Source organism: Sceloporus occidentalis, unplaced genomic scaffold (genome assembly GCF_023333645.1).
Source record: "Sceloporus occidentalis isolate IW3139 unplaced genomic scaffold, rSceOcc1.0.p SCAF_41, whole genome shotgun sequence".
In the NCBI taxonomy this organism is placed as follows: Eukaryota; Metazoa; Chordata; class Lepidosauria; order Squamata; family Phrynosomatidae; genus Sceloporus; species Sceloporus occidentalis.
The window spans coordinates 4,775,849-4,801,360 of NW_028317021.1; the positions used below are offsets into that span (position 1 = coordinate 4,775,849).

Genomic DNA, 25,512 nt, shown 5'->3' on the forward strand with positions numbered 1-25,512 from the left:
TTCCCTTGAGATGAGTTAGCATGTAACACTGAAGCCTGGCTTCCCATTGTGTGACCAAGCCCAAGCAAAAAATCAGATGTGCACACACCCTTCTCTCATGGGGCGAGGTAGGAGGAGAGCTTTGACAGTTGGGTTTCATTTTTAAAGACTTCAGAACTCTTGGTACATACGTTTTAATGTTGCATGAAAACCAGCATTCTGTTTTGGTTTAGATGTAGAAATATCCTAGCTGCTAAAAGTGTAATATGGGCTATGATCAGTAATAAGAGTGGCAAGCATAAAACTAATCTGAGCTGGCTCTGCAATTGAAGGGGCTAGGCAAAGCTGGTTGGGCTCTTCAAGCACAGAGGCCTGAGTAAAACTGCAGCTCTTTGTGAGCCAGTACTACTTGGAAAACATTGTACAGACACCAGCAGCCTACAACATGGGGCATAGCAGCTTGCCAGCCAGAGCCTTTCCCTTTTCTAAATTTATTGCTTAATGGAAAAGCTCTGCCATACTCTTCATTTACTGGTGCGCTGTTTTTAGTTGTTGAAAACCTTGGGCAAAAGATTGATGAGTAAGGTTTTAAAAGCAAGTGAGCAAACCTTGACATGGTCAGATTGTAGGAGGGAGAAATGTGAAAACATTTACAGCTCTGTCGTAGGAATTCATAATAATTAGACTTTCCTCATTTCTCTTGGGATTACTTGACCTTTTTCTCTGTTTGTCAGGAAGTCGGGTATTGGCATAAGGGAGCTGTCTAACTAGAGGAAAGCTTCCTTCAATATGGGAGAGTCATAAAGTGATAGGTTCCCCTGCTCCGGGTGGTGAGATTTGTCATCCGGTCCTGAATGGGGTCACGCTCCCCTTGAAGGACTCGGTGCGCAGTCTGGGAGTGCTCCTTGATTCGTCGCTCCAGCTAACATCTCAGGTGGATGCGACGGTCAGGAGTGCTTGTTATCAGCTTCGGCTGATACGCCAGCTGCGTCCCTACCTGGGCCGGGGGGACCTTGAAACTGTTGTACATGCTTTGGTAACCTCTCGATTGGACTTCTGCAATGCGCTCTACATGGGGCAACCCTTGTACCACACTCGGAAGCTACAATTGGTTCAAAACATGGCAGCCAGATTGGTCGCTGGCAGATCCAGGGCAGACCATATAACACCTATCTTAAAAGATCTTCACTGGCTGCCTATTCGCTTCCGAGCCCAATACAAGGTGTTGGTTTTGACCTATAAAGCCCTAAATGGCTTGGGTCCAGGGTACTTGGAGGACCGCCTCTCCCCATATAGTCGGCCTCGCACACTCAGAACATCTGGGGCCAACCTATTGGAGGTCCCTAAGTCTCGTTTTGTAACGACCTCACAGAGGGCCTTTACTATCTTTGCCCCCACTTTGTGGAAGAAGCTCCCTGTACAGCTTCGTTCCTCTGCATCGTTACTTTCTTTTAAAAAAGATTTAAAAACACACTTATTTCGGCTGGCATTCCCACTTCAGTAATCCTGTTATCTTTTGCCCCAACTACCTTAAAGTTGTTGTCTTATCTTTGCCCTGATATTTTGATTGTTTGCTTCCCGTCCCTACTCCTCTGATGATGTTTTAATTTTTATATGTAATATTTTAACTTGTATTTTATTGTCTTTTTACCTGTAAGCCGCCATGATCACATTGTGGAAAGGCGGGGTAGAAATAAAGATTATTATTATTATTATTATTATTATTATTATTATTATTAAGGGACCAACCCAGCATGGTCCATTTCTCATCCTTCTAAAAACAATTTATAGAGCTTTTCTATTCATGGTTTTGGCAAGGGTGGTAGGCATTTTTATTTCTCCTGCTGAAGAAGGAATGCCAGATACTTCAGCCCTTTTATATTTGTGGATCTGGGAAACGGGAGCCCACTCCCAATTTGGGTAGGAGTTTGCTACTCTGAGGAGGACCTGTTGCCTTCATTCAGCCAGATTGTGACTATGTAAAATTGAAAAATGAAGAACCTTGGACTATTTTGTGGGTAGGTCTTCAAAACGATGTAAAACTATGCCAGATAAACTTAAAGGCACACTCTGTTAACAGTGTTTAAACTGTGCTATCTTTTTATACAGCAGGGAATCTAAATGCCTAAACAAAGCAATCTTCCATTATTTCCATGCTCTGTTCTGAATAGTACCCAGGGTGAACCACTGGTCTTCTGAACTGTCGAAGAGGGGTTATAACATTCCTTTAAGCTGCTATTTTTATGCCTGTTACAAAGCATTTCCATCCATGTCTCCTGAGAACAGTCCGTAACTGCAATGAACAGAGCCTATTGATGTTAGAATGGAACATTGCCATAACTGAATGGTGCAGAAATATGGCAAGTGGTAACCTCACATTGCTCACTATTCCATAATGCAACTTGCAAGATTTTTTCCTTTTCTCCCACTCCCACTTTCCCTTTTCTCTCCCAGATTATTAAGAACATACAGTATTAAAAATCTAGTTCTTAGATTGCAACCAAAATGCAAAACTTTGCAAGCCTAAACTCCCTTCTCCCCTTTCCATGCAGTGTGGTAGAAAAGCTTGTAAAATTATTTAATGCAGCGCTTCTCAAATACTACAACTGGCATCCCTTTGAGTGGTTGGTTTTCCTGACTTTTAACGTATTATCTGCTGGAGAATTGCCTTCGCTAGATAATTTCCAGTAGGATATAATGCACATTTGTGAGATGTCCTGGATTCTCTTTTTCCTTTTTGGTGGGTTTCTATGGGGCTGATTTTCTTATAGAGCTCATAGGCTACCTTAAGACATGTCTGTGTGGATTTCTGACAGTAACTGAAGGAAGGAACATCCACCGCTCATCCAGTTTGCTGCACTGATTTTAAAATCTAGCTTGCTAAAATAAGATGGGCAGTAGCATTAAACTTTCCATGGTGTGGAGACAGGCTTGCTTTATTTTTCCATTAATGCAGAATAACTGTTTGTTGCTATTTATGGCAGAGAATGCAGCAAAGTAAATGCTGAAATAATAAATGTTGGGGCAATTAACTCAATTGCTCCGGTATGTACCTTTGCAAAAGCTTTTCTTTAGAAAGGGCTTCATGGTCTTTAGATTTGTAGATTTCTACAAAGGAATTTGAAAAATAAAACCAAATTGCTAATACCTAAACTAAGCTAGAAGTGTGGTACCCTACAGAACAACAACAAAAAGATCCTATTAACCGAAAATTATACCTATTTAGCATGGTATATATTAAACAAGAGAGACTGCAATGGTTTGAGTGTTGGACTGTGACTTTGGAGAACAGGGTTCAAATTGCTGCTTGGCCATGAAACACACTGGGTCACCTTGGACAGGTCACACTTTCTCAGCCTCAGAGGAAGGCAATGGCAAACCCTCTCTGAAGAAACTTGCCAAGAAAACCCCATTATAGGTTCTCCTTAGAGTTCCCATGAATCAGAAACAACTCAAAGTCAGACAGCAAAAGCAAATATTAAGCAAAAAGACAGTTATTGGAGGCTGATACCACATGATGTAGTTTTAGGACATTGTGGAAGAAATTCTTTTTCAGTATCGCAGTCTTTTAATTCAGGCATCTGAGTCTATCAAAGTTTATGCTATAATCGTCTTTCACTCTCAAAGGTGCTGGAGGATTCTTTTGTAACTTTTTATGCTGATACAGATTAACACAGCTAGGTCATTGAAGTCTTATTATCAGTTGTACGCTGTTTAGATATTTACAGTTGGAACACTGTTTGGGTGGGATGGGGGGACCACCAGCTCTGAGTGACTGAATCTTTCCGACTAGGTTGCAAACAGTCACAATATCCTCAGAGAAGCTGAAATCAAGTCTAAATGTTTGTTGAAAAGTACTAATGAAGTTAGAGTTGAGTGGAATAAGGAGACAGGTGGTTCTTTGCAAATGAACCAGTGTATGAATATGTATTTCATAGAAATAAACTTCTCTAATTGTATATCCTATGTACCTCCCCTTCCTGAAGTTAAGTGGCCAATAATCTGTGATCAAAAGACCTTTCTCCTGAATAGTTAGGAAAGTCCTTGTCTCTTTTTATTCTTAAAGTTGCGATAAAGTAACAGTCAAACTAACTGGTGTTTTCTTCCCCAATCCTTAGCTCCAAAATCTTGGAATTAATCCAGCGAATATTGGATTCAGTACCTTAACGATGGAGTCTGACAAGTTCATATGTATCAGAGAAAAAGTGGGTGAGCAAGCACAAGTTGTGATTATAGACATGAGTGACCCAACAACTCCTATCCGGCGCCCAATCTCTGCAGAAAGTGCCATCATGAACCCTGCCTCTAAAGTAATTGCTCTGAAAGGTAAGTTGGCTGTCCTGCATTCACCTGGAATCGTGCAGCAATGTAACAGGAATGTCTTGGTTTTGCTTTGAACTGGAATGAAGGTTTGAGAACTGTTGTAAAATTAGGAGGCGGCTGGGATAGTGTAAAATTATAGAATTAAGTTGTACTAGGAAGGAAGTGGTTTGGCAGTGGTATGCTTAATGTAGGGTTTGTCAGAGTAAACTATTGAAAATTAATCTTAAAATTACACTGCACTGCAAAACTGGTATTTTCAGGCCTGAAGAAAATTCTTAGGCACCGCCAGTTCCAAGATTGAATGCCTTTTCCAGGCAAATGTTTAGCAGCAGTGATTTCCCAGCTTTTAAGTGTAACAATTGGATTTATTTTAGAAACAGGCTGTACCTTGTAAGTAAAACTCTGATAAATAAAACTTGGGCTCTGTTGCAAGTATGGCTTTAAGCTTCTTCTGTGGCTTGCTTGTCTTTGAGGTGCCTTATCATACAAAAATGTCCCTTTTACAAGTCAATGCAAAGACTTTTTAAATATAAAATAGTTTCACTGTCACTGACTGTGTACTTTTCTTCCTGCATTCTTGTCTTAAAACAGATGGTGAGTTAACTTTGTCCTGACACACTTCATGTTTAATAGTTTGGAATGGTCTCATCTCATAAAAAGTACTGAATTCTCTTAAAAAAAAAAGAAAAGAAAGAAAGGAGGAGAGGAAAAAAAAAGAAAAGAAAGAAAGCAATTTGGCACATAGCTGTAGAGTTAATTGGGATGTAGATGATGCAACTTGAATTTAGAGAAAATTCTTATTGTTCATGACTTGATGGTTATAACTGTACTAAGAGATGGCCCTACCCAGTCCCGTCATAGTACAGTTAACGTGCCAAAACTCAAGTCACAATATTTTTATGAGAGACCTCTGCTAGCATGGTGTCTTGTGTGCTAGTCACTGATTTAATCCTAAATGTGGTACTTGGTCCCAAAAGTCCATGGCAATATTCACAGGGGTCCACGATGCTATTTTTCGTATTGAACTTGTATTGGGTATCTTGGAACAACAAATGGATGCATGTGGACAGCTGGCACTTAGCCTCTCCAAACTTGCTAAAAACATACCCTGGTGGTAGTTGCAGGCTGTGAATATGAAACATGGGGTGAATAACTTTGGTTATTTTGTCTTATGAGTCAATACCTACGTAATGTTTAAATTCTAATTATCTTGGGCCCCTGTGCATCAAGCTATTGGCCAGGAAAACTAATATTTAGTGATAATCCTGGGCAAAACTCGTATCTAATGCACTATTCCATTGTTATGCATTAAATACTAGTCTCAGAGATGCAAGTAACTTAGAGACATAACTTAAGGTCTCCCCCGCTCATTGTGTTATGGATTCATATAACACTACGATATGCTTTCTTGCTTGCCTTAAAAGTCCAGATGGACAGACCTGACCATATCTCTCTGAGATACAGTTATTCAGCAAGAGGGCTGTAGCTTGCACAAAAATGCTAGAAATGCACTCCAAATGTTCGTTGCAGACAGGAGTTTGGTGGTTGCAAAAACTCAGCATATTATGTCTTCCTTGAAATTCTCATTTTGAGGATGGGCCCTGAAATATGATCTCCCTCCTTCAGAAAGGAAATGCATCTCTACAAGGTGATAAGAGTGTGGTGTGTGTATTCAAATTGCATTTCTGAATTGCATGTGGCATTCCCACGGTGGCCGAAGTACATTGTTGTCCTTGTATCTATGTATCCTGTGTTGTTCTGTACCACGAGAAAGCCTGCAGTATCCGTGTTGAACAGAATGGGGGAATGCAGCACTTGTTGGGAGACATTTCCATACGCACAGCATGGGAATGCAAAAAGGCAATTTCATGCCCTACTCTTGCACAGATGTAAAATGTTCAAAGCCCTTGAGTGGGGGATGTATTCCGGCCTGCAGTTACTAAGTCACCTGAACAGAGAACAGATGTCTGCCTTTTCAAGATAAGCAACATAATTCAATTGTGTAATTCTTGCTGCTTTGTGCTAATCCTTTTCTGGGAAGCGTCCTTGGTGGGACAGCAAAAGCTGGGATGAAATTGTTGCATATTGCTCTTTCCCCAAATTCTGTTGGAGTGCTCTGGTCCTTAACACCTTAATATGAGTCCTCTTCTTAGGACTCCTCTGCTCCTTGCATGTTCCCCCTGTGACAATAAATCCAGACCAACTGATTGAAGAAGTGACAGCTAGAATCCTGGGTCTGAGTTGTGAGAGATAAAGGTTTCTCGTATCTTGTGGTCTACAGTCTACCCCTATGTGTGCGTGTAAATTCTGCAGCTGAGAGCAACACCTCATGGATTTGAAGTGGGTTCTCACCAGTAAAAGGTGGTGTAATAATCTAGCTTGTAAGGTTCCACAGGACTCTGTCTTTTTGGGGCGGGCAAGAGAGCAACATATCTACCCCTTGGAAGTTTGAAGTAACCACAACATTTACATGCCAAGCTCATTGGCATACCTTGAGAGAGCCAAGTGCTTGCTGTACATAGATTTCTGGGAGAGTGGTGACATTTAAATGTGATGTTAACATTGTTTCTGTGCTATTAGACTTTTTCATGACATTGGGCCCAAACAGACAGGCAAAAATAAAGCTGCTTGGGGTCACTTTGGAGGAATGCTGTTTAAATGACACACTCATCTTAAGAGGCCAGAAACTGTGCCAAAGCTGCGCTCTAGTCCTTAGGACTGGAGCATGGCTTTGGCACGGCTTCTGGCCTCTTAGGACTCATGCAGCATTGAAACAGCATACCTGCAAAGTGACCCGAAGCAGCTTTATTTTGGCCTGTCTGTTTGGGCCCATTGTTACCATAAATAAGGCCTTCTTTAAGGTGGGAGTTTGCCTAGCAGGCCATGTATCTCTTTGAAGATTCTGACAAGGAAAATAAGTCTTTAAAAACAGTATAACATTAAGTGTAAGCTAAGGAAACAATGTGCTAGTACATAGAAAAACAAAAAGCTAGTTGCAGGGTCCAGTGTAACTCAGTACAGTTAGTCAGAAGTAAAGGATGAGGATTCAGGCTTTTTAGGGCTGTTGCACAGAGGTGTGTTTAGCTGCAAAAAAACAAAGAAACCTTAAGACTCATGGATTTAAGGCAATGGCTCTTCATTTCAGGAGAACCTACAAGTCAGCACTTGAATTCTGTCAGCCTCGGTCTGACTCCCCTACAGTTTCTTGTCAGATCCGAAGCCCATTCCTGTGTACCTATGCTAACAGTAGGAAAAAGGGCAGTTGAAAGATAAAGGCCTCCCTTGTAACTGAAGGCATTGATCATAAGGACATGGAGGCAGCTGCAGTTGCTTTTTCAACTTTGAAAAGAAGCTTCTCCTTGGTCTTTCTATCCTGTATGAAGTCATCCTGCTTGGCAGCCACAGGTTTCTTCTGTCTCCGATCTTGGCATATTTCTTTCTTTGCCCTCAGAAAGAAACAGAGTTTCATTTCTCTGCCTGCCTGCCTGCCTCTCTTCCATATCCATGCTATTTCTCTCTTCCCACTCCAGTCATGGCTATTTACTTTTTGGAGAAAAGCAGTAGTAATGTGGCCTAATTCCAGAAGGAGATAGTTCATCTTGGCTTTACAGGCCTGGATGCCTTTAGAGGTCCGCAGAAGAAACGGCAATTTGGGAAGAAGCAGCTAAAATATGAAAAGAGAATGTGTATATGTAATATAGGCCCGTTCCGCATGGGCGGAAAGTACAGGCGTGGCATGTACTAGGGTTAGAAAGGGGCGTCCTTTCCAGACGCCCCTAACCCTAGTACGCGCCAAGCACGTACAAAATGGCGGCACCTGTTCTACATGGCCGCCGCCATTTTGACGTAGCGGACACTTAGCGTCTGTATGTCTCGGCGCCATTATGATGCCACAAGTGCGCCATTGGTGCCTTGCAGTGTCATAAGGGCACCGCAAGAAGAAGCTGCATTTTGCAGCTTCTTTTTTGTTGTGTGGAGGAGTCGCACGGTTTGGCCGCTGGGGCTCCTCAGACTGCCCTTTTTGGGCGGTCTGTAAAGTGCCACAATTTGATTGAAAATTGCACATTTCTGTTTGAGCCCAATGAGCAATTGACCTGCTTTGGAGCTTGTACTCACAAATTACACTGTGAAAATGGCATTAAAAAGTTGTTTTTGAACATAGCTGTTAATTTTCTGTTGGGTTGTATAGTGTCATCAGCCCCGGTCTCAAAAGCGTCTGCTCAAGGTATTTAGCTTAAGATTGCAGCAAATGGTATCAGGAGAATATTTTCCAGCTGTAAAATGTATGTGTGTGGCAGGTGGGGGGGAATGCTATAAATAAAATAAAACTACTGGTATCAAGGCAATTCTGAGGGAACGGAAAGCTTCTGTACTTCAGCCTTCTGTTCTCACAGCGTCCAGCCAGTTGCCTCTGAGAAGCCTGCAAGCTGAACATTACAATAGCATCTTCCCTAGCAACTGGTATTAAGAGTAATATATATCTGTCATGATGAGTAGTCATTGATAGATTTATTCTCTCAAGTTAGTTTGGAGCAGAAAGGAGCAAGCTAGGTCACGCACAGCATTTTGGTTATACTTTCAAGAAGGAGATGTTAAGCAAAATTTTAGCACCTCGCAGGTTGGAAAGAAAACTGCCTAATGTCAAGCTTCTTAAAATCCTGTCTATGGCATATTACCATACCTCTTGCTCCTCAGATGCCTTGCGGTGTAGCAGTAGCAGTATCTTTACAATGGCCAGTAGAAGGTAGACTTTCTTGGGAAAAGGGAATCTTTTTCTTTTTACCGTATGAAGGCTTGTCTTGCGAATGTCAAAGGGCTAAATTTTTAAGGGACCATTCACGACAGGATAATTTATGGGGTTCAGTCTTTTTGGTTAAAAATGATGTATTGCTGTGTCCTTCCTACCTGAATGAAAAAGAAGAGGATTACAAGCAAGCCTGTTTTACGGCAGCATTAGAAGTAAGATTTTGATAAGAGCAATAAGGCCAATGATTTTGCAAGAATATGCAGCATTGTGGTTTTCCTGAACCAGCTGAGTTGTTTAAAAATCTGCTTATGTTTTTGAAGCTAATAGGAAAAAGTATTGATGCACAGTAGGTGAGGATTTGAAGCAAAATGTGGGAGACAGACCCTGCTCCCCACTGTACCTGTGCACATTCCTTGCCATGTTGGGCTGCCTTCAGAGTCGAAAATAAACTTGAAATATTTCAGGGCAAAAAGTGTAGAGTCATATTTTGTCTAAGGACATGCCTGGATAGCTTCCATTAGATTTTGCTTTGACAAAGTTGATAAGTTATCTGGCATCCATCACTCCCAAGTCATTCAACATTGCAGCATAATATTGTAGAGTATTTTTTTTCTTGGCAATGCATTAATTTGCTGTCTATACTCATGTATAGGCTGAGCTCATATATATATATATATATATATATACTGAGGGCAGGTTTTAGGGCCAAAATTACGGATTTTGATATGACCTATGGATAAGTTAAGGGGAAAACATTGGGGCTCCGCTGTGGCTTCTTCAGCATTTCTCTGCCATGATGGGCAGAGGTCACTTCTCTGTTGTGGTGAGGAAGCACCAAAGAACCGCTGTCACTGCCATTTTTCTTCCCAGGCTTTGCAAAAGACTGCCAAAGGCAGGAGAGGGGCTCAGTGCTTTTTAGGTTCTCCTGGGACAGACTACCTTATAGGAAGCACTGACCCTCCTCCATCTCCTACCTTAAAGAAAGCACTGACCACCATCACCATCCAATGCTCGCCCTCCTGTGGTGGGGAAATGCCAAAAAGGGGCCACCATTTTTTTGAGGAGGCATTACAAAAGGACAGAAGCACTACTGTGGCAGACCAAGGTACCAAATTGACCTGTGTATAAATCAACCCTAGTTTCTGGGTTGGTTTTTTTGGCATGCATTTTTCGACTTATGCATGAGTATAAATCACACGTTGGGACAGTGTACTTTGTGAAGCTTCATATCGCTCTTGTCTGCTCCAGCTGCTCTGTGCTGTAAACAGCAATATCCCACCTGTTCCCTCCTTTTTCCTAAAGGGGCTTTTTCCTTGAAAGGCAGGAAGTGAACCACAGGGATTAGCAAATGGCTTTTATGTCCTGTGAGAACAATGCTGCCCTTGGCTTTACTTTCTTGAATTCTAAGTAAGGCTGCGCATACTTGGTGTTTAAGCCATCAGTGCTTCATGCCCTAGCATCCTGCTTCTAAGTCAATTGAAATAGATGGGACTGGATAAAGTACTTCTCTGTTAGACTGGCAAGGTTTGTCCTCAGTCATTTAGACTCCACTTCCGGTGTTCTAAATCATGCCAGATCTACACACAAAGCAGAGAGGTAGTAAAATGAACTGTACCACTTCAGCTGGGACAGTATTCAAAAACATGCTGAATTGGCACTGTATATCCCCTTTTCTGGTGTCTTATTTTTCTGCATATGTATTTGAGGCCAATTGTAACCCTAGAAACTATTCTAAAAAACCCTGTTCTATAAGATGAGAAGAGATGAGTATAGCTTAATATTTTGGAGGTCTGTGATTCTCTTTGTCTTTCTATCTTGTATACCAGCGGGGAAAACACTCCAGATTTTTAACATTGAGATGAAAAGTAAAATGAAAGCACACACAATGGCTGAGGAAGTCATCTTTTGGAAATGGATATCTGTAAATACAGTTGCCTTAGTGACAGAGACAGCCGTTTATCACTGGAGTATGGAAGGAGACTCTCTGCCACAAAAGATGTTTGACAGACACGCCAGTCTTGCAGGTTGCCAAATCATCAACTACAGAACAGATGAAAATCAAAAGTGGTTGCTTCTCATAGGAATCTCTGCCCAGGTAAGGAAAGCCACAAAGGGGTGCAAGTATCAGAGTCTTAAAACATTCTCTGGTGAAGAAATCTGGAGATAAAATGTTTTCAGTCCCAGTTGACAAGTGATATTACTGTTCACTGAACATATGGTGAACTAGTAAACTGTGGCTTGGATCTGAATTTGTCATGTCATGTTAGTAGTTGGAGTCTTTTATGATAGACAGCAGGATAAAGGGCATGGAATGAATAAGGGGAATACGAATTGTTGATGTTCACAGCATAAATGAAGCTGTTAATCATCCTAGCTATTGAGTCGTCATATGTTTGCTTCATTAGCAAAACCGTGTGGTTGGTGCTATGCAGTTATATTCAGTGGATCGAAAAGTTTCACAACCTATAGAAGGACACGCAGCAGCCTTTGCAGAATTCAAGATAGAAGGAAATGCCAAGCCATCCACTCTCTTCTGTTTTGCTGTACGCAGCCCTGCAGGAGGCAAGGTAAAAAACCTTATATTGATCCCTTGGAGTCAAAGTAGCTGCAGGCAAAGTCATGAGACAAAAACCAGAGGAATAAAAGGTTTTCAGAGGTTTTCTACCAGTGTAGTTAAATGATGGATGCTCTCCTATAAAATAGCAAAAAGAAGTTTTTCCTATGTTTAGAGGCTAGGGTTAGTAACCTGGTGGTGATTCTGTATCTTTTTCCAATACGTCTTGACAAATACTGAGAGTGAGAATATTGGGTAGTATCTGGCACTGGACTTTTGCTGATGGATCAGTTGAATCAGATGGATATGGGAGAAACCATTTCTCTTCCTACTGCATCCCTCTCTGCCTTCCCAAAACTGGCTTTGATCTCACTTGGACAATGTGGATTTCTGCCCAGCAGGAGGAAGGTGTCTGCCAGTGCAGTTTGGACATAGGCCTTAAACGTAGGCATTCATACTCCAGTGAACATGGCCTGATCTGCAGTCTCTTTACAAACTCAGGCTATGGAACACTTGGGTAGACTATTTGAAAAATTAAGTTTTTGATTAAACCATTTTCTAGTTTACAGAAATCCACACCATCCTTTGGAATGGTTGTCTTTTTAAGTACAGTAATTTCCAATTAGAGTAAGCTTTTCTATTCATATTAAACAATTGATTATAATTCTGTCTCTTCTCAGCTGCATATCATTGAAGTGGGTCAGCCTGCAGCTGGAAACCAGCCCTTTGTCAAGAAAGCAGTTGATGTGTTTTTTCCTCCTGAGGCTCAAACCGATTTCCCAGTAGCAATGCAGGTAATTTCACAGGGGTGTATTTACACATCTGTTGATTTGGTCAGACTCTATCAATTGCAATAGTACTGCACAACCTCTAGCTTTTTGCAAACTGTCACAGGTAGATACCAGATATATGGCATTCCAAAATACTGCATGAGTATGCAGATTTGCTTAAAATGATCCAGAATTGAGTGGATGAGTTGCAGAACTGAGGTATAATTTGCATGAACTAGGTTATTATTCAAAGATGTGTAGCTAAGAGACACAGATCCCTTTAGGCATAAAGGTCCCACATGACAGGCTACTCTGGAACCAAAGGGACATCCAGAAGCAGTACAGATATCACTTGGAGGCAGACAGAGGAGGTTTGAAGAAAGCTTGAATCCCAGTAGACATGCCCAAACCCTAAGGGGAAAACAGAGTGGAACTCCTCCTCTCTAGCTGAAGGCTCTCTCTGGTTTCTTATGAGAATGCTGGCAATGATGTGAATATGAACAAGACAAATGTTTACATTTTACTATGGAATGCTGGAACACATGAGACCCCTTGAGGGCTCAGCATAGCAAATGTGGTGGTTACAACAGGGAATGCCGGTCAATGTATTGCTGTGGTAGCAGTGACTTGATATCATAGAATCATAGAGTTGGAAGAGACCACAAGGGCCATCCAGTCCAACCCCCTGCCATGCAGGAAATCTAAATCAAAGCATTGTGAAGTACACTGCTTTTATCTTATTTGCAGTGTTCATATACCACTTGATACAGTAAAATCTGACTAGTTTTCATTAAAATGTGCACCTTAATAACATAGGAAAGAATATGAAAGAATTCAAAAACAAATTAAAAATCTTAAATGCAACAGTACAAAAGCACAGTTGTCATATTCAGCTGAGGAAGGCTTGTGGAAACAAATATGCCATTTTTCGTTTATAAACATGAGTTGGAATAATGCTGGGTAGGTTGGTAGCTGAAAAATACATTGACAAGGCAGAAGAGAGATCAGCACCCAGCACAAGTGAGCAGGAGAGGAAGGTCTTTTTCACTGTTTGGGAGTGCCCAGCATGCTTCACCCAACACCTTGAGGGGCAAAAATTGTTCCTGGAATACTTCAAGGAGGCATTTATCTCAGAAATCATTCTTCTGCCTGCAAAACTCTTTGTCTCAGGAGCAAGCTTTGCATTGAATTATTTGCATGGACCATGGTCTAGTGTTCCTGAAGAGGGAACAGGCTAAAATGTATTGGACATTTTGTATGCCACAAAATATTTTCTATTCAGATGTTCTGGCAGCATTTTAAGTCTTTGTGTTTCTTCTGATCACCTGAAAAGCACATTGTACCATGTCAAACTGTATTCACTAGACTAACTGGGCTGTGCATGCTGGGTTGTACAATGTTGTGCTAATAAACTGTTTATAGAGAGTGGTATAACAAGATCTGAGGAACAATAAGATTTCACTCCAGTTGAACAGATTGCTACTGGCCAGAACTTGTACTGAAAATCAAAGTACTAGTATTGAGATAGGATCCAGCTTTTTGAACCAATAAGTTTTTAAGAGTGTTCATTGGCACTGAAGAACTGGCACAGTATAGTGACTGTTGCTGTTTGAAAGCACATTCTGTTACACTGTCCTCTAGATTGTAATGGCCTTTGGCTAAACGCATAAGGATGACTGACTGAGTACAGTGTCCAACAACACACACTGCAAGACAAGCCATGAGCAATCCACTTTTGTTTGTGCAAGTCACCCGTCTCCCTCTGCCATGACAAACACTGAACAAATTTGTCAGGATTGCTCCTGGAACGCTTAAGTGTTAGCAATATCAGTGTCAAAAAAGCTTTATATAAAAAGAACTTCAATTGAGTGGAGTTCTTCTATAGTCTTTGCATTAGATTTGTATGGTAACTGAAAAATGGATTAGGGCTGGAAAATAGTGATTTGCCAAGGCCATAAATCCTTTTGTAGCTAAAGGCCACTGAAACCCTTTATGAGCAGGAGTGTCAGCTTTTGAAAACTTCTAGTGTTCTTGAATCAGGCATAAAAACATTGTGCTGCTATAAAAAATTAAATTTGCTCTTTTGTTTGAAGTGTAAGAGATGGGTGAAATAATCCAGTTGTACCATGCATTGAGTCCTTGCTGCCATGCTATAGGGCAGAAGCGGGAACTGTAACTCTCCAGATGTTGCTGGACTGCAGCTTTCAACAGTCTGCAAAATGCCAGCCTCTGCTGTAGGGTTGGGCTGCACCCCCAAAAAGATATTTTAGAAACTAGTGAACAGCTTTTGAACTGTTCGGCTTTAACAGGTTAACCTTGTCCTCTTTTTTGTGTTTGATAGATTGGAACAAAGCATGGTGTTATCTATCTGATCACAAAATATGGATACATTCACATGTATGACTTGGAGTCTGGAGTCTGCATCTACATGAACCGTATTAGTGCAGACACCATCTTTGTGACTGCACCTCATGAACCTACATCTGGTATAATTGGAGTAAATAAAAAAGGGCAGGTAAGATGGATGCCTAAAACATCTGAGTTAAAGGTCTAGGTTAATAAGCCTTTGCATAATAATAATAATAATAATAATAATAATAATAATAATAATAATAATAATAGGATTTATTTATATGCCGCCCAATCACTGGGAATCCAGGTGGCTTACAACAGAGGGGATAATAGACGGTTCCCTCCCCTCAGGCTTACAATCTAAACAAAAGGAGAAGGGAATGGTGGTGTGGAAGGGGATCAGGCCCAGCATTCTTCTCTCCCTCTGAGGCCTGGACCAAGGCAGATGGACCGGAGGGAGGGCTCTTCTTCAAGCTAGCCCTAATGGAGCTGGGCCAGCCTATTCTCTCTCTCATAGGCTGAAGGATGACAGTTATCGAGGGAGGAGCCTCTTTCTTCAGGCTAACCCTGATGGAGCTGGGCCAGCCTATTCTCTCCCTCATAGGCCAAAGGATGACAGTTAAGGAGGGAAGAGCCTCTTTCTTCAGACTAGTCCTGATGGAGCTGGGCCAGCCTATTCTCTCCCTCACAGGCCGAAGGATGACAGTTAAGGAGGGAGGGCGCTCTATTTTCAGGCTATCCCTGATGGAGCTGGGCCAGCCTATTCTCTCCCTCACAGGCCGAAGGATGACAGTTAAGGAGGGAGGGCACTCTATCTTCAGGCTATCCCTGATGGAGCTGGGCCAGCCTGTTCTCTCCCTCATAGGCCGAAAGATGACAGTTATGGAGAGAGGAGCCTCTTTTTTCAGGCTAGCCCTGGTGGAGCTGGGCCAGCCTATTCTCTTCCTCACAGGCCGAAGGATGACAGTTAAGGAGGGAGGAGCCTCTTTCTTCAGGCTAGCTTTATTAGGTAGAAGGTAGATATTAGGTAGAAGGATTCCTCCAGCAGAAATCCCTAACACATTTAACAGAGCTGTTCATGTGACAGATGGGCAGTCAGGGATGGAGACTTTTCTTTCGAGGACCCTCAAATAGGACTTTAGTGGTGTTCAGTATCTTGTCCATTATTTGATATCCAACTGTTGTATCAGGTATTTCTTATTTATAATCCAAAAGGAGTCTTTTCGAAGCAGTTTTGCCACCTTCCTCCAAATCTGTAATGCTATTTTAAGGTGTACTACCCACCAATGTAGAGTGTGTTTGTCATTATAGACTTACCAGTGTGTTCTGTCTTCATAGGTACTTTCTGTTTGTGTGGAAGAAGATAACATTGTAAACTATGCCACAAATGTTCTCCAGAATCCTGACTTAGGTCTCCGTATGGCTATCCGAAGTAACTTAGCTGGAGCAGAAGAACTCTTTGCCCGAAAATTTAATACTCTTTTTGCACAGGGAAACTATGCAGAAGCAGCCAAAGTGGCAGCATCTGCACCAAAGGTAAAGAGTCTTTGGGAGGAGCGTTCAACTGTGTGTAATTTATACACTGAATTTGGTAATACTAAACTTGATTAAACCAGCAGGTAATCTGTAATCATGCCAGAATGCTGTGTTAATGTGACATTGTTCCTTCTTCAAGGAAGTTTTAAGCAGTTCTTGTCCCACTGAAAAGTGTCTTGATTAGTGAATTAGTACTAGCCCCACTAAATACCAATACACAAACATTACTACCTTCCTCTTCTATCTATGGCAGTTACTTTTCTAGCACCTTAATGTGTACAAGCACAGTGCATACACAAGACCTGCTTGCATTTTCTGTTCTTAGCTTGTGGGCAATTGGAATATTCAGTCTGAGTCAAAGGAACATAATCACTTGCTCAGATGTGAATCCCAAAGAGTTCAGCAGTACTTACTCTTTACTGATATGTTTTAGGATTTTAACCTTACATTTATTTATTTATTTATTATTAAATATGTCTCATGGCATCAAATATGGTCCTGGGGCATTTCTAAATTCTCTTCTGGGTTAAGTGGAGATAGTGGCCTACTTGGCTGTTTATTAAGATGGTGGACTGATCCAGCAAAACACTTTATATTGGGTGTTCTGAAACAGCAGACTAGGCAAGCACTTGCTGCCTCTGTTGGAACATCTTTGAAGCAGACCTTAGGCATTCTGTTCCAACTTTCAGGGAATTCTGCGGACAAGTGATACCATTAGAAAGTTCCAGAGTGTGCCCGCGCAACCTGGTCAGGCCTCTCCCTTGCTACAGTACTTTGGTATCCTCCTTGATCAAGGTCAGCTCAACAAATTTGAGTCGCTGGAGCTCTGCCGTCCTGTCCTTCAACAAGGCCGCAAACAGTTGCTAGAAAAATGGTTGAAAGAAGATAAGGTGAGTAGTTTCTTGTTTAAATGTGTTACTCCATGGTCCAGTAGTGGTACCCATGCCAAGATAAACTTGACACAGGAAAATTGGTACATGGCATTAAAACATTTCTGTTAGATGTGTTGCTGATGCTCTCTTGTATGCCCAGAGGCAAGGTCTGGTTTTTTGCTTGCTTAAAGCATTTCAGTATCAGGGTTTTGGTTTGTTTATCTTTAAAAAGGCTACCTTCAGCCTCGTGTCTTCCATGTTTATTGGACTGCAATTCCCATAATCCCACAGCCAGTATCCAGCATATTACAGGGAGGCACAAGGTTGGAGAAGGCTGCTTTTAAACCCACTTGAAGCTGGTAGCATCTATTTAAACTAGGAACACCACCTGGCAAAAGTCATGGGCTGCATAACAATAGAATACTCTTCTTGAACAGTGAGTCGAATCATGAATAGTCAGATGAGCATAATAGGCATCTTCAGAGGGATGGCAACAATTACAGTTGCTTGCTGTGACTTGGATGAGGAGGGGGAGATATGTGGCAACACTTGTGGAGGCAAATAATGTTAGCTGAAAAGGGCTAGTTGAGTTGGAATCCTCTATCCAGTGGTAGCTAACAAAATGCAGCTTAATTAACCTTTGCAATCTGTGTTGGTTCTGAAATGGTATTTTCTGTTTCAGCTGGAATGCTCTGAGGAGCTGGGAGATTTAGTAAAGACTGCTGACCCAACCCTTGCCCTCAGTGTTTATCTCCGTGCGAATGTACCAAACAAAGTAATTCAGTGTTTTGCAGAAACTGGTCAGTTCCAGAAAATTGTTCTTTATGCCAAAAAGGTAAGTATCTCACCTTCTCCTCTTAAAAGTATGTGATTGCGCAATACTTACTTGCAAGTCAGAACCTTCTTGGATACACAGTTATATTTTATCTTTCCTGAGATAAGACAAGGTCTCAGAACATTCCAGTATAGTTGTAGTATGATAGGCATGAATATCACCCTTTTAGGTTTCAGTTGCTTAAGTCATGTGGTCTTTGGAACATTCCGTGGATTTCAGGCAAAAAACATGAAATAGTACCAGAACTTCAAGGCATGGTCTGTCAGCGAATTAAATGGCTTCACTAGTTCTGTAGGATGCTACAGTTGTTTTAGTTCAAAATATTTAATTAAGTTGGGGCCTGTAAATTGGCTTTCTATCTTAGTAACCCTTGGATGTTTTATTTATTTAAATGTTAAAGATTCCACTCTTCTTTCTCAGAACTTATGAACTGGCTCCAGAAACATTAAAACTTCATAGAATAAAGTGGAGCAGCACAATATCTGCAGAATTTAAGCCTGATCTGAAAATTAAAAAGGTCTGGACAAATAAATTCTTACCCCAGTCCTGGAAAAAAACATAATATTCAGTGATACAGATTGCCCATGCTAGCCTACCCCACCCCAGCACATTGAAAAACGCCCTTATCCTGATCTCCATCTGTTTACTCTTCTAAAAGTCGGATTGCCTAAAGGATAAATTCCATGTTCACATGGACATCTGTGATCCTCTAGAGCAGAGGTGAGACTAGTGTGACATTCCAGATGTTGTAGGACTGCAACCCCTAGCAGCCCTAGTCAGCACAGGTAGTCACAAGGAATGCTGAGAATTGCAGTTCAACATCTGGAGCACCACAGCATTCTCCCCACGGCTCTAGAGAATTCCATGCTTGAACAGATTGGTCTGTTTTGTATGTAGTTATTTATATCAAGGCTCAGGTGAATTTGGAAGCAGAACATTTGCCGAAGTGCAAGAATATCTTGAGGTTGCCCTTTTTACATCTCCCAACCAAACTTATTATCTTTAAATGTGATTTTTCAGGTTGGCTATACACCAGACTGGATTTTCCTATTGAGAAGTGTGATGAGGGTCAGCCCAGATCAGGGCCTTCAGTTTGCTCAGATGTTGGTACAAGATGAAGAACCCCTGGCCAACATCAATCAGGTAAAAACTAGCTTCAGTCTTTTGTTATGTGGCAACTTCAGAAGATGAACCAAAATAACATGTCTCCCAATCCTAATATGGCTAAAAAATGACTCTTCTTGTTGAAATTGATGCCATTTGTCTCATGGTCTCTTGATCCAGATAACTTGGATGATTTTACAATTTACTGACAAAATAATCAGAATTGATTGCTTTAGAAATAATACATAAGCGCATGAAGCTGTGAGTACAAACTTGTTAGCTATAGTCCAGAGAGGTGAGTAAACTTCTACATGAAAAATTGGTAGTCACGGAATCAAACAACCGAAATGTAACTTTGGAGATGTCAGTGCTCTTTCTAACTCCTCCTAGTAGGAACAACCACTCTTTCAAAGGAAAAAACATTGAATCAGATAAACTAATTTTGGAAACATCTTTGTTTCTCTTTTTATTATTATTATTATTATTTTTGAATTGAACATACAAATATGTATAACACATATGTATACATATAGGCATAACATGCATAATATCAACAGACAAGAGCAACATCTAATCAAGGAAGTGTAAAATGATATAAAAGGAACAAAAAGCCAATATGATAGTATCGGCCTTATCATATTAATATGACAGTTGTCCTTTCTCTGACGCCCCAAAGTATATCCATTAAAGAGTTTTTACATTAGAATAAGACTACCCTATAAACTTCAATTAAGCCCTAATATTATAAAAACTTACTAAATACATTTTCTGTCTATAACCTATTCCTTATATCCACAGGTTTTTATTAATGTCAAATTCTTTCTCCCAAAACTGTAAAATTGGTGACCACTCCTCTGTCACTTTATCAACAGATTTGTCATTAATCAAAGCTGTAAGTCTATCCAACTCTCTTAGATCTTGTATTTTCATAAACCATTCATCCAACATTGGTGCCTCCTCTTTTTTCCAGTTTTTAGCAATGATTAATCTTGCGGCTGTTATTACATATAATATTACTCTCCAGTATTTCTTTTCTGTTGCTTTACTAAGAGAGGATGTTATATTTAAGAGACAGAGTTCTGGTGACTGTTCAAATTGCGTCTTAAAGATCTTTTGAATAATAAGGTGCACATTCATCCAAAATTTTTGGATCTTGCTACATGTCCACCACATGTGATACAAGGAGCCAGCGTTCTTTTTACAGCGCCAACATTTCATATCAGTGATTTTATATATTTTTTTAAGTTTCAAGGGTGTGAAGTACCATCTATTTGTTATCTTCATGTGGTTTTCTTTTAGGTCTTGTGATGCTGTGAACCTATTTGTATTTTTACACGCCTTTTGCCAATCTTCATATATGATTGGGTGCCCAAGGTCCTGAGCCCATTTGATCATATGCCCTTTTATAATTTCTTTCTCTAAATCTCTTTCTAACAAAATGTTGTAAAATTTGGCTATCTTATTTTTATCCGGCTTCCACCACAACTTATCTAATTCATTAGGATTCATTCCAATTCCTGTTGTTTTAACATCTTCCCTAAATTTCTCTTTGATTTGTATATATTCTAGCCAGTTTAAATTAGCTCCTTCATTGTTTAATACCTCATTGCTTTTAATCTTCAATCTGCCCATTACATTGCTCTTTATTAAATCTTTATATCTCTGCCATTTTACTTTACTACTGCCTTTACTAAAGAACGCATTCTGAGTAGAAACCCAGAGCGGAAGTTTGTCATAAAATATCCCTTTGATTTTCTTCCAAGCGCATATGAGTGCTTTTCTTATAGGATGTAATTGAAACTCTTTATTGGGGACTTGTTCTTCATACATCAAATATGCATGCCAGCCGTGTTTTAAGCCCTCACCTTCTAGCTTTAACAAATTCATATCCTCCAACTTAATCCAGTCTTGAATCCAACATAAATTGCAAACCCACATTCTGGTAGGGCATAGCCTCCTCTCTCCTTACTATCCTTCAGAACACTCCATCTAATCCTTGGTTTACCTCCCTTCCAGATAAAATTACTCAGTTCCTTTGTCCAAGCCTTTATTTGCTCCTCCTTAACAACAATTGGTAGATTATTGAACAAAAACATGATTTTAGGAAGGATGGACATCTTAATAGTAGCTATTCTGCCTAAGATTGACAGGTTTAGCTTATTCCATTTAATTAAATCTTTAGCAATTTCTTTCCACTTTGGCTTATAGTTATTTTCAAACAGGTTAGAGTTGTTATTTGTAAGCTGGATTCCTAGATATTTACACTTTTTGATTATACAACAACCAGATTTTGCCATAATTTGTTGTTCTTCTCGCTTGTTCAGATTTTTGGTCATTAAGGACGTTTTTTCTTTGTTTATTTTTAAACCAGCGTGGATTCCAAACTCTCTTAGATCTATCATTAAGGGTTCAATATTCTTTATAGGATCTTCCACTATAACCACCATATCATCCGCATATGCCAGCATTTTTCTTTCCTTACCTTTGATTTTTATACCTTTTATCTTCTCATTCGTTCTTATAATGTTAATTAATACCTCAATAGCACAAATAAAAAGGAGCGGAGAGAGAGGACACCCCTGTCTTGTGCCTTTATTAATTAGGAATTCTTCCGTTTTGGTGTTATTTATCTTTATTTGGGCACTTTGATGTTTATAAATTTGTTTCATATTCTTTATAAAGTTTTCACCTAAATTCATTTTTTTGAGAACTTCTATCAAAAATTTCCACTTTAGATTATCAAATGCCTTTTCAGTGTCAATAAACATTAAGGCTAGTTTTTTTTTTCTTTATATTTGTTATAATACTCCATTGTGTTGATTATTACTCTGATGTTATCCTTCAATTGCCTACCCGGCAGAAAACCATTTTGATCTTTTTGAATTAATACCTTTAGCACATTCTTGAGTCTTTCTGCCAAGATCATTGCATATATTTTTTAATCAACATTGAGTAACGATATTGGCCTATAGTTTTTTGTCAATGATATATCCTTGTCTTCCTTTGGTAGTACTACAATCGTTGCTCTTTCCCAGGATGTTGGAATTCCCTGCTCTGCTATAAGGTTTAAAGTTTTACATAGAGGTTTAACCAATTGTTCCTTGAAAGTTTTGTAATATTTGGCGGTATAGCCATCCGGCCCAGGGGCCTTCCCTTCTTTAAGCTTTTGTATTGCTGATAGTACCTCTACTTGTGCAAAGGGTGCATTTAAGATCTTTCTTTGTTCATCTGATATTGTCTTTGGTTTATTTTTATCTATTTATTTATTGTTTCTCTTAAGAGTGTACTGCTAGGCCTCTTTAATGAGAGTTACCCCTGCACTTGTATCATTAGGAAATTCTTATATCACTAAATTAAGTTTTCATTATGATGTTCTGGGCTAAATCCAGGTTTTGTGCCAGATAGAGTTAGACCCACTGAACCGAATTGGACTTGTAACTCACTGCTTAAGTCCCGTTTATTTCAGTGAATCTACTCCACTAGGGCTAAACTTGGATTTAGCGATCTGTTGGAAAATGTACAAAAGTGCATACATTTGGTGTGGAAACACTGAGATCATATCTGAAACTTTCAAAAGCTAATATATATATAGATTGACACAGCAACTTAACTTCAAACAGGCTAAGTAGTGCCACTGTGGATAACTCCCAGCATACATAAAACCAGTATATCTTTATAGCATGCTATGCGGCAATGGTTTACATGTCTGACAGCCAGGTGTTGATTCTTTTGCCGTAGATTGTTGATGTATTCATGGAGAATAGTTTGATTCAGCAGTGTACCTCCTTCTTGTTGGATGCCTTGAAAAATAATCGACCTGCTGAAGGTCACCTTCAGACTCGTCTGCTTGAGATGAACCTCATTCATGCGCCACAGGTAATTCCTCCCTTCCTGGTTGTGCATATTTTTAGATGTTCTTTCTCATTCCCTTTTGAAAGAGACAGGTGCTCTGCCAAGCACAAGTAATATCTCATGTGACATTTTGTTTTTATACTTCCACGTGGACATATATTTGTACATATTTTGGGACTGAGAAACATGTTTCTCCATCTGTATATTTCCCCCCGGTTATAAAATGACTTGCGCTTTTGTTAACATCTTTAGGTTGCAGATGCCATATTAGGAAATCAGATGTTCACGCACTATGATCGTGCCCATATTGCACAGCTTTGTGAAAAAGCAGGCTTGTTACAGAGAGCGCTGGAACACTATACTGATCTTTATGATATCAAGCGTGCTGTTGTTCATACCCATCTTTTGAATCCAGAGGTAAGATGAGATGCAACTGCTGAACTTGTAGCCACTTAACCAATTAGCCTTATTCTTCTTCAGTCTCGCTCTTGCTAGTTTTTGGACTGTATCACATGTGGGCTTTAAACCGCAGTTGTAATAAAAGAATAGTACCTATTGCACAACATTGCCCCCAACCTGTTGATGCTGTGCTTCTGAGGCATATTTAGGAGGACATAATTCCATTGATGAGAGAACCTGTAACAAGTAGCCATGCTTTTGAAATGAAGAAAACCTAATGAAAACAGACATGAATTACTATGTGAAAAGACACTTACTTTCCATTCTCATACTTGGAATACATTCCCACGCTCAGAATGCTTTGGGTTCTTAGTGGTCTTTGTTTTTTCACCAGGCTTTGGTTGGTAGATTTCAGGATTCTGGAAAAAAGTGAAGTAGATCCTGCAAGCCTTAAATCTGCCTGCTGAACTCTGGTTGGACTAAGACTTGGAAGATGGAAACTCAAATCCCTACTTGGATCATGAAGTTTCTTTGATTTGTGCTAAGCTCCATGTCATAACATAAACTACGTCTACAAGGTGGTTTGAAAGTGCCCTAAACACTGAAAAAAGTGATTGTGGATTCCCATTACTATATGAACCTCTAAAATTCTTATGCCTTTTTTTCCAGTGGCTTGTGAACTTCTTTGGTTCTCTGTCAGTTGAAGATTCTGTGGAGTGCCTTCGAGCTATGCTGTCTGCCAACATCCGACAAAATCTGCAGCTCTGTGTGCAAGTAGCTTCTAAGTATCATGAACAGTTGGGCACGCAGTCTCTTGTGGAGCTTTTTGAATCCTTTAAAAGTTATGAAGGTAAACCTAGGTAACACAGTAGAAGTCCTTGCTTGCTGTAATCTTGTGTTGCTGAATTTCAGGGGTGTGTAAGCATGAATGTAATAAAATATATTGTTGTTATGGCTGTAAATAGTCCAGAGAGAAGCTAAATGCAGAAGTGTTCATAGTGAAACAGTTTATTTTAACAGTGGCCATTAACCAAAACAACTGTTGCTGAAGACAGAAGCCTGACATTAAGTGAGCCTATACACACACACACACTTATGCAACTAAAAGAAATAAAAAAAACTATCCTAAAACATAAGGGGTGGACATACATGTATCTATTTTGTCTATATGTTCATGCATTCAAGCACTTTAATTGATAATGTCTGCATGTGTCTCTGTAGGGCTCTTTTATTTCTTGGGCTCTATTGTGAACTTCAGTCAGGATCCAGATGTCCACTTCAAATATATCCAGGCAGCTTGCAAGACAGGCCAAATCAAAGAAGTGGAAAGGATCTGCCGTGAAAGCAACTGCTACAATCCAGAACGAGTGAAAAACTTCCTGAAGGTAAGACTTTCCTGAATGCTCAATTGAATTGTGGTGGGTTTTTTTTTAATTATTTAGAAGATTTCTGTATCATTCACCATCAGATTATCATGAAGCAGTTTTTTAAAATGATAGTTTCTTCACTTTAGAAGTGAGAGAGAATTACTTGTGGTTTTGAGAGCCAGCATGGTGCAATGGTTTGAGTGTTGGGCTACAACCCTGGAGACCAGAGCTCAAATCCCTGCTAAGCCATGAAACCCACTTTGGGCAAATCACATACTCTCAGCCTCAGAAAAAGGCACAAATCTTGCAAGCAAACCCTGTGATAGGCCTTAGGGTCGCCATAAGTCAGAAACAGCTTGAAGCCACACAACAACAACTTGTAGTTTCCAGTAGCACAAAGCTGTACTCACAAAGACCCTACCTAATGTTCTTCTACGTGTTGTTCACTTTTGAAGTTTGTCTGTGAAAGGTGTGTTGGTGAACAGCTTCTAGGGCAGGTGAGGAGGTGGGAGATGAAGACTTTCCCTTCTCTGCCATTTTGTTGCTAGTCTTGAGAAATTGGGGTATTAATTTTACGGCTGTCCCCAGTATAATGCCAGTTTATATTACTTTAGTAGTGGAAAATGTTACTTTTTCTCTCTAAGATTAACATGATATGGGTGGGTAATGAATTAGGAAGCAGAGAAACCTGTACTACTGAATATTTGCTTTGGAATATAATAGATAAGGCCATCTGAGACAAGACTTCAAATCTGTGGTGATGAACAGAGAGGAGGGGTTCACTATAATTCATAAAGGGGTTTCTGGGGTGGAGGGAGGCTA

The 25,512-nt window shown here is 40.1% G+C and overlaps 1 protein-coding gene across 4 annotated transcripts in view; it reads left to right on the top strand.

The window, feature by feature from the left end:
- LOC149290008 (clathrin heavy chain 1-like) overlaps positions 1-25,512 on the top strand; it is a 52,062-nt gene that overhangs the window by 6,951 nt on the left and 19,599 nt on the right. For all 4 annotated transcript variants that reach the window (XM_089489992.1, XM_089489993.1, XM_089489995.1 and 1 more), the window contains exons 2-14: positions 4,098-4,305; positions 10,876-11,144; positions 11,455-11,616; positions 12,284-12,397; positions 14,715-14,888; positions 16,064-16,261; positions 16,951-17,151; positions 17,816-17,968; positions 18,989-19,111; positions 22,811-22,948; positions 23,177-23,341; positions 23,993-24,173; positions 24,545-24,708. In XM_089489992.1, the coding sequence (XP_089346118.1) occupies positions 4,098-4,305; positions 10,876-11,144; positions 11,455-11,616; positions 12,284-12,397; positions 14,715-14,888; positions 16,064-16,261; positions 16,951-17,151; positions 17,816-17,968; positions 18,989-19,111; positions 22,811-22,948; positions 23,177-23,341; positions 23,993-24,173; positions 24,545-24,708 (2,250 nt within the window). The remainder of the gene's footprint in view (positions 1-4,097; positions 4,306-10,875; positions 11,145-11,454; positions 11,617-12,283; positions 12,398-14,714; positions 14,889-16,063; positions 16,262-16,950; positions 17,152-17,815; positions 17,969-18,988; positions 19,112-22,810; positions 22,949-23,176; positions 23,342-23,992; positions 24,174-24,544; positions 24,709-25,512) is intronic.